The sequence below is a fragment of the Numenius arquata genome, chromosome 12, assembly GCF_964106895.1.
Source record: "Numenius arquata chromosome 12, bNumArq3.hap1.1, whole genome shotgun sequence".
NCBI lineage: Eukaryota > Metazoa > Chordata > Aves > Charadriiformes > Scolopacidae > Numenius > Numenius arquata.
The window spans coordinates 14,009,534-14,016,841 of NC_133587.1; the positions used below are offsets into that span (position 1 = coordinate 14,009,534).

General features: G+C 45.8%; 1 protein-coding gene across 1 annotated transcript in view; it reads right to left on the reverse strand.

Moving 5' to 3' along the window:
* The window catches only part of PTPRT (protein tyrosine phosphatase receptor type T), a 477,289-nt gene extending 474,475 nt beyond the window's left edge, over positions 1-2,814 (reverse strand). Inside the window, exon 1 of the mRNA XM_074157294.1 lies at positions 2,745-2,814. Within this exon, the coding sequence (XP_074013395.1) occupies positions 2,745-2,814 (70 nt within the window). The remainder of the gene's footprint in view (positions 1-2,744) is intronic.
* Between the last annotated feature and the right edge of the window lie 4,494 nt (positions 2,815-7,308).

Below are 7,308 nucleotides of genomic sequence, written 5' to 3' on the forward strand. Positions count from 1 at the left end.
GTGGGAGACAAACTGTACATGTGCCTTAAGGAAAAAAACTTCCCCATAAGCAAAGTTCCTTAATTTCTGAAACCCTGAAAGAATCACTAATTACTAGAATTACCTGGTGTTACTTCTCTCTCTGTGGGCAAGTAGAGGAATTCAATTAGTAGCTGACCCTAAAAAAAGCTAACAAAAAGTTCAGAACCTCAAAAGAATACCTTCAGTTATAAATAAATACAGAGGCAACTGAAAATAATTGCTGGGGAGAAGATTTATAAATCGAGCAATACAGAAATTACATAAAGAAATGAGTGTTAACCAGCTCTGTCACATGAAATTAGGTATTCCAGGAAGAAGCCATCAGTGTTCTACTGTCACTTCGTAGTATTTCTAATTTTATATGTTGTGGATAAGGTGTGGAAGCAGCAGCTGTGCCACTCGGGTAGGAACTTAATACCATTTTGTCTTGACTTGGGGCTTTCCTTCTTCTTAGCCCAACTACCATATAAGAAAATAAATCAAAAAAACCCAGCCAGCTTCTTGTACAGTGATTTTTCGGGATGTTTAACAAAAGGCTGCTGAATAAATGCATTCGGCTTTGAAAAATAATTCAGTCAGAGACAGGCAGTATTTGCATCCTAATAGTTATGGAGACAGCACCACCTGATGGAAGATGCGAAAACACACCGATGGCATTAACTGGAATCTCTCCAAACTTCACTGAAATGTTAGAGACAAAAGTGCATCTGAAAAACTTCGCTTTTTACCATAAAAATATCAGCTATATGGACAGAGTCCAGATCACTATGCTTCATGCCAGATATATAGTCTAAGAGAAGAAAACTTTTCTTTTAACTTAGTTAATAGAAGCAGCTCAGAAAACATTATTTATTAAAATAAGCTCCTCTTATTTTGAATGGTAAGGAGTGCACCAAAATAGATGAAAGGTGATGCCAGTGATTAGGAAACCTCAGAGTCACTTCCCCCCCCCCCCCCCCCCGTACTGATGATTAAAACAAAATATTTCATGGCTTTCTGAAAATAATGAAGTCATCTGACTAATCCCTAAATTTGCATGTGTTTAGCTCATATAGCTTATGTTATACTGCTATTTCCCTCAAATGCAAAGTGTTTTCTGCCCCCTTAAAAGTTCGCCATTTTCACAGAAAACTCTTTTTTCTAAGCATCTGGCTAAATGATTCATCAAAAGCCGAGGATCTAATCTCAATAGATATGACAAGTGTCGAGAACATGAAAACACAGTTGGAAGAGAGAGAAAAAGAAAAAAAAAAATAAATAGCTCCACATATTGCTTACTCAAGGAAGAAGCTGTTTAACTAGGTTAGATTTTCCAGCCTTTCTAATAAATCTGCGGATCTGTGCAGTTGCCTAGCAATGTAAACAAGATCCCATGGTGGTGGGATGATTACACCATCTCCTTCCCTGAGCTGCGCGGGGGTCTCCCGTGCCCACCCGGCCCTTCACACCCCAAACTTTCTTCTGAGCCATATACTGCACCGAAGACCTCAGTTAAAGGCACATATAGTGCTCTGGCTGCAGACTCAGCATCTCCTGCACTCTGCACTATTGCTAGTTTAAAGCAACAAGAGCAAGTCATTTGAGCTCTCAGTCTTAACTGAGAAAAAATCTGCCACTGTTTGAGAGAAACTAAACTTGGACAGGTTGGAGGTACGAAACCAAGTCTGAAGCACTGACATTTATCCCTAATAAGCAATGTTGCACACAGAATTTTTACAGACAGGGGAAAAAAAAATTTAAAAACACCCCAGCTTAGCTAGATACATGAAGTCGGGAGAGAAGAAAGTTATAACTGTTTTTTTTTTTTTTTTAAATATAAATAGAAACTGCATGAAAAAATTAATGCCATATTAAAAGATCCAATGGAAAAATCCAAGCCATGCATATCTCTGGTTTACCTACAACACAGCACAAGAGGAGAAAACTAGCTCTACGAGCACCTGTCATCTTCAAGTAATTCAAACTACGCCTAAAGGAACTTGTAGTAGTAGGAAAATAGCTGGCTACTATTAATGTACACATGCCAGGGAGCAAAGTATTCCTTAACATCAGAGAAAGTGACAACTGGAAGGAGCCAGTCTGAGTAGCTGAGGGCCCCCCCCCCCGAGAAAGTTACTTGAGCCGTGGGATGCAAGGTAGGGAAAAGCTGCTGCGAAACTTCTGCGAGCAGCCCCAGAGCCCTTCGCCCGGCGGAGAAAGGCAGCAACATCCTTCAGAAGCCAACTCCTGCCTTGCGCTCGGAGAGGCTGCTTACTACAGAAAGGACCCAAATGTCGTGAATCCAAGAATAAAGGCGATGCTTTCATTTCCCCCCACACGCAACTTTCCCAGGAGCGAGCCCCCCGAGTCCGAAATGCCGACACTGCCGTTAGCCCCAGCAGGGTCCCCGCAGAACCGAGCACACCCGGCAAAGCCTTCCGCAGCCCCCGCCGGCACCGAGCGCTGCCGGGGCTCCACGCCTCGCCGGAAAAACCGACTTTTAATAAGACTGCTCCTTCCCCCGCCGCCCAGCCGCCTTCCCAGAGCCGGCTCCATCCCCTGCCTGCTCCGGGGCTGGCACAGGGAGCTCGCTGCGAGGCCGAGGGGCTGGAGGAAGAGGATGGAGCGAAGAGTTCAGGCTGCCGGGGAGAGCTGCCTTGCCCCGGGAGGCGGGGTGGGGGGGGAGAAATGCCCCGGGGGAGCCGGGCAGGGAAGGACGCGACGCGGGAGCGGGCGGCACTCACCTGCGAAGACCTGTCCCTCCGCCTTGGGCAAAAGCTGCAGGAGAAAGACGATCGCGGCGACGCCGGTCATCCTTCCCCGGAGTTCACCTGCCCTACCCGCTGCCGCCGTGCCGCTGCCTCCCTGCCAATATCCCCCGCATTGGCGGCCCGGGCGCGGCGGCGGCCCCGGCAGCCGGAGCCGCGGTGCTGGGCTCGGCGGAGCCGCCGAAGTGGCGGCGGGAGGCGCGGGGAGCGGGGCGGGAGGCGGGCGGGAGGCTCCCCCCGAGCCCAGCGCCGGCCGCGCCCGCGCAGAGCCGGCCCCGCTGCCCCGCCGCGGCGGGGGGCAGCACCCCGGTCCCCCCTCCCACGGATTCCTCAGGGGCTGGGTTGTGGGCTGGTTTGGGGATTTTTCCCCCCCCCTCCCCTCCTCCTATTCGAGCCCAGCTGCGCACACACACACACAAATCTCCTATCGGCAGCGGCTGAAGTGCAGCATCTCGCCAGCAAATCGAGGTTTCCTGCTCCTGCCCTGTTTCCAGCGGGGATGGAGAGTAAATGCAGGGAATTGCGTTAAGCGGAGCGGCACGGGGATGGGAAGGGAGAAGCGACCCTCTGGCAGAGCCAGGCGGCGAGAAACTGCAGGTTTCAGAGGGTCTTTTGTTAGAGCGGCTGTTAGGAACAGCTCACAGGCATTTGCAGCTGAAAATAGTAATTTTCATGATTATTCACTTTACTTTCGAGAGAGTTAACTGCTAAATACCTAATCACATCGTGTGCTACTGCACTCCTAGGCTTTATACACGGGCAGAGACACAGTCTTGAACAGCCTTCTAAAAAATTGCTTTCCATTGGCAACTTCTTTACAAAAAAAAAAAAGCATGCCTCTCATAAGAAATAAAGAGCAGAAAGTAGGAGGCATATTAATATCGACCAAGCTTGAATTTGCACAGGAAAAGGAAAGCGATGACCAACAGGATAAAGCACCTGTTTAATCATCAACACAACAGGGGATTATTTTAGACACTCAACTTGCAAAAGAAATTCCAGCGGTGCCGGGCACGCTTTTACTCAGAGTATTCTGGATGTAATAAAACACTTTTTCCTCATTAAACCTAACACTTGCTTTTAGTGTCATTTAACCTCTGGCTCCCCCTCTCTCTGTGGTTGTGTCCCGTTGCCCCCTCACTCCCCGAAGCCCGTGTCCCCCCCCCGCCCCGGCGGCACCGGCGGGACCAGCCCGCAGGGGGGGGTGTTGCACTGGCAGCGGCTCCCGGCCCCGCTCCCGGAGCCAGCTCGGCTGCAGGACCCCACCAGCAGGGCTCGGACAAGCCGCACAGGCTCCTCAACAGCAGGAAGAGCTCTCCCCCCCGCGCTTTTATTCTTCTTCTCACAGAATGGCAGGAGATGGAAGGGACCTCTGGAGATCATCTAGTCCAACCCCCCCGACAAAGTAGGGCCACCCAGAGCAGGTTGCACAGGAACGAGTCCAGGTGCACTTGAATATCTCCAGAGACAGAGACTCCACACCCTCTCTGGGCAGCCTGTTCTAGGGCTCTGGCACCTTTAAGCCCAGCCAGAATTTGTGTTCCAATTTGTGCCTGATGCTGCTTGTCCTGTCACCAGGCTTCACTGAAAAGAATCTGGCCCCATCCTCTTCCCACCTGCCCTTTAGATATTGTTCAGCATTGATGAGATCTCCTCTCAGTCTTCTCCAGACTAAACAAACCCACGTCTCCCAGCCTTTCCTCAGAGAGATGCTCCAGTCCCTTTTGTTTTGACCCTTGCCCAAACCAGGAGGGAAACTGTACCATTAATACCCGTTTCACATGAAATACTTGAGAGCCTTAAGTCACACGGTAACTATGAAGGTGATTTTCTTTTGGGGCTCTGGATGTCTTCTGGACCCATATCTAACCCGGGACAGGTTCAATACAGACAATATGACAATATGACAATACAGAGCCTTGAAACACAGAGATGGTGCTGCAAAGCAGCGAAGAAAAGAGCAGCAAAGAACAAGCTGTAAAAAAAAAAAAATCCAACCCTAAATTCAAGTGATCACCAGTTGTTTATATATAAACTAAATAAAAGGGAAGAAACAAATTTAAGTGTGCAATTCATGTTCAGAATGATAAAAATTGGATAAACTAAGTGATTTACTGAGGTCCCAAGAGCTTAGGGAATGGAAAGCAGAGCAACTTAATACTTCTTCCAAGGAAAGGTGTCAACCCAAGAAAAAAAATATTTGCATCATAAGCAATGTGAAGAGGAGTAGAAGATAAGATCCTTACCTCTAACTGGGTAAGCAGAAAGAGGTTAGAAATAATCTACAAGAATCTAGAAAAAGGACCGATCAGAAAAGACAACTTTACACAAATAGTGTAAAGCCAAATGTTGAGTTGAACTAAATCAGGCTAAAACCTTATAAAGGATCATCTCAACTCAAGAACACTTTCTTGTGAGAAAGGAAACCAAAAAACACAAGAGGATGCAGGATGACTGCAGCAAGGACAGGATAAACTAAAATGAGGGAGATATTAGCACAAAACTCCCATACCCTGAAGTCAATATTTCAGTTAATGACAACGCTGAGCTGGTAATAATCTAACTGCTGAACAAGCAGCACAGCATCAACTCCAGAGCCACTGGTCTTTGTACAAGGCCTTTGGTAGAAGAAACTATGAAGGAATAAAGTTGTAGAGCTAAACAAAAAAATAGCTAAAATAAAACATGGGTATTCAAGTGGAAATAGATAGATCCAACCTTAAAAAAAAAATACCCCAACAAACCAAACAAACACCCAGAACTCCTACAACACACAAGTAATTTTGTAAATGAAACAAATATGATGAGGTCACATCTGTCGATGTTTTAGCAGAACATCCAATTGAACAGCACATATGAAAATAGGCATTACTACAGAAAATACGTGCAGCAAGGAACTGCCTTAGAAGAGAAAGGCAACAAGACTGGGCTGCCAGCAGAGATCATAAGGACATGAGGTTAACAGTTAAGTACTTTTAGAGTCTTGTTAAAGTTTAATTATTACATTAACATTACTGGTTGGCTTCCAATAGAAAATTCTGATGATAAAAGTCAATAGATATTAGCAATACAAGAAGATTGAAATAGTCTTCCAGACAACAACAACATCTTTGAGGACTGGATGTATAGCGGTGGGATGAAATCCAGCTACTAAAATAAGTTGTATCGCTGGAGAAGGGCAATGAGAAAACATGCTGCCGGATCAGGAACGTATAATTTAAAAATAAAACAGACGTACCATCAGTATAACTCATTTGCAGCCAAGGGAACCCCTGAAATTCAAAACAGGACCATGATACTGGTTCAGTGATGAACCATCAAGCAAGACAAGGACAAGTTGTGCTCTGAAATGCTGACAGTAACCGAGAAGTAACACACAACTGTATATACTTTTATATAATGTGGCCTTTGATCCAGCACAAAGAACTGAAACCCCTGCAAAAAGGTCTTCTTAGATCTCTAGCTTTCTGGGCTATTGTCTCCAATACAATATTATTTTATAAAAATGGCAAAAGTTCTAATCTGACCCCATCCTAGTGTATATTATCACAGTTTATTTTGCTGTTGCTAGTAACTCAAGCAAGGTCTCAAGCAGCTTAAAAAAGAAACCGTTAACCTAGGCTCTGAAGTTTACTTGAGGTTTTCTCGAGTTTTGCTTGACACTCCTTGACTCCATAAGACTGTTCCCTCACTGGGTCAGGTGAGAGAAGAAAATTTAATCCTGAGTTTTACCCATGTGCATGAGTACAGCCTGGTACAGCCTGCCCCGGGAAACAACTAAAAGCTCCATCATATTATGACACCAAATGCATTTGACCAAGAAAACCTATAAAAAAAGTAAAATCAGCTCCTGGACTTGAATAAATACATATATGTTTTTGAAATATTTAACAAACAAATTAGTCTGCAAATATCTAAGCCTGCTACCAGGCTAGAATAGAACTGCGGAGGAACTCCTCCAGCGCCCTACAGCGTGTACATCCCTGGTACCTCCAGCAGACAGGCAGCTCACAGGCAGTAGCCAGGCTGCCTCTGCCCCCTAGAGACAGCACCGTTCCTCTTCCCAAAATTAAGGGGAATACTCCACAGCCCACGCGCTGCTTTTAAGGAAAGGAAAACGTCTTTTAGCAGTTCTACACACTTCTTCAATGGTGCACAGGTCACCAAAACACGACTGCCAGTCAACTCTCTGGGCACAGACAGATTCCTAGAGAGGCTAGAAAAAGTGTGCTCCATATACACAGCATCACACACCCTATGGGTGCATACAGAGATCCTTATCTTTCTTTGAGGGGTTCCTTGCACATCAAGATCAGTCTGATCAAATATAGTAAACTTTTTTCTCCCCCAGGGCAAGCAGTATGTATATACCTTCAGATAAATACACACACAGTTTGCAGCTTTTGTTACAGAGCTACCTACTATGCAGTATCATCCTTACAAATTAGTCACAGCAGGATTCATGGGTGAAAGTTATAGGTAAAGTTCAAAGGGTAGATTAAAGTTTCCACTTCCTTATATTGTGCACTGTAAAGTTTGG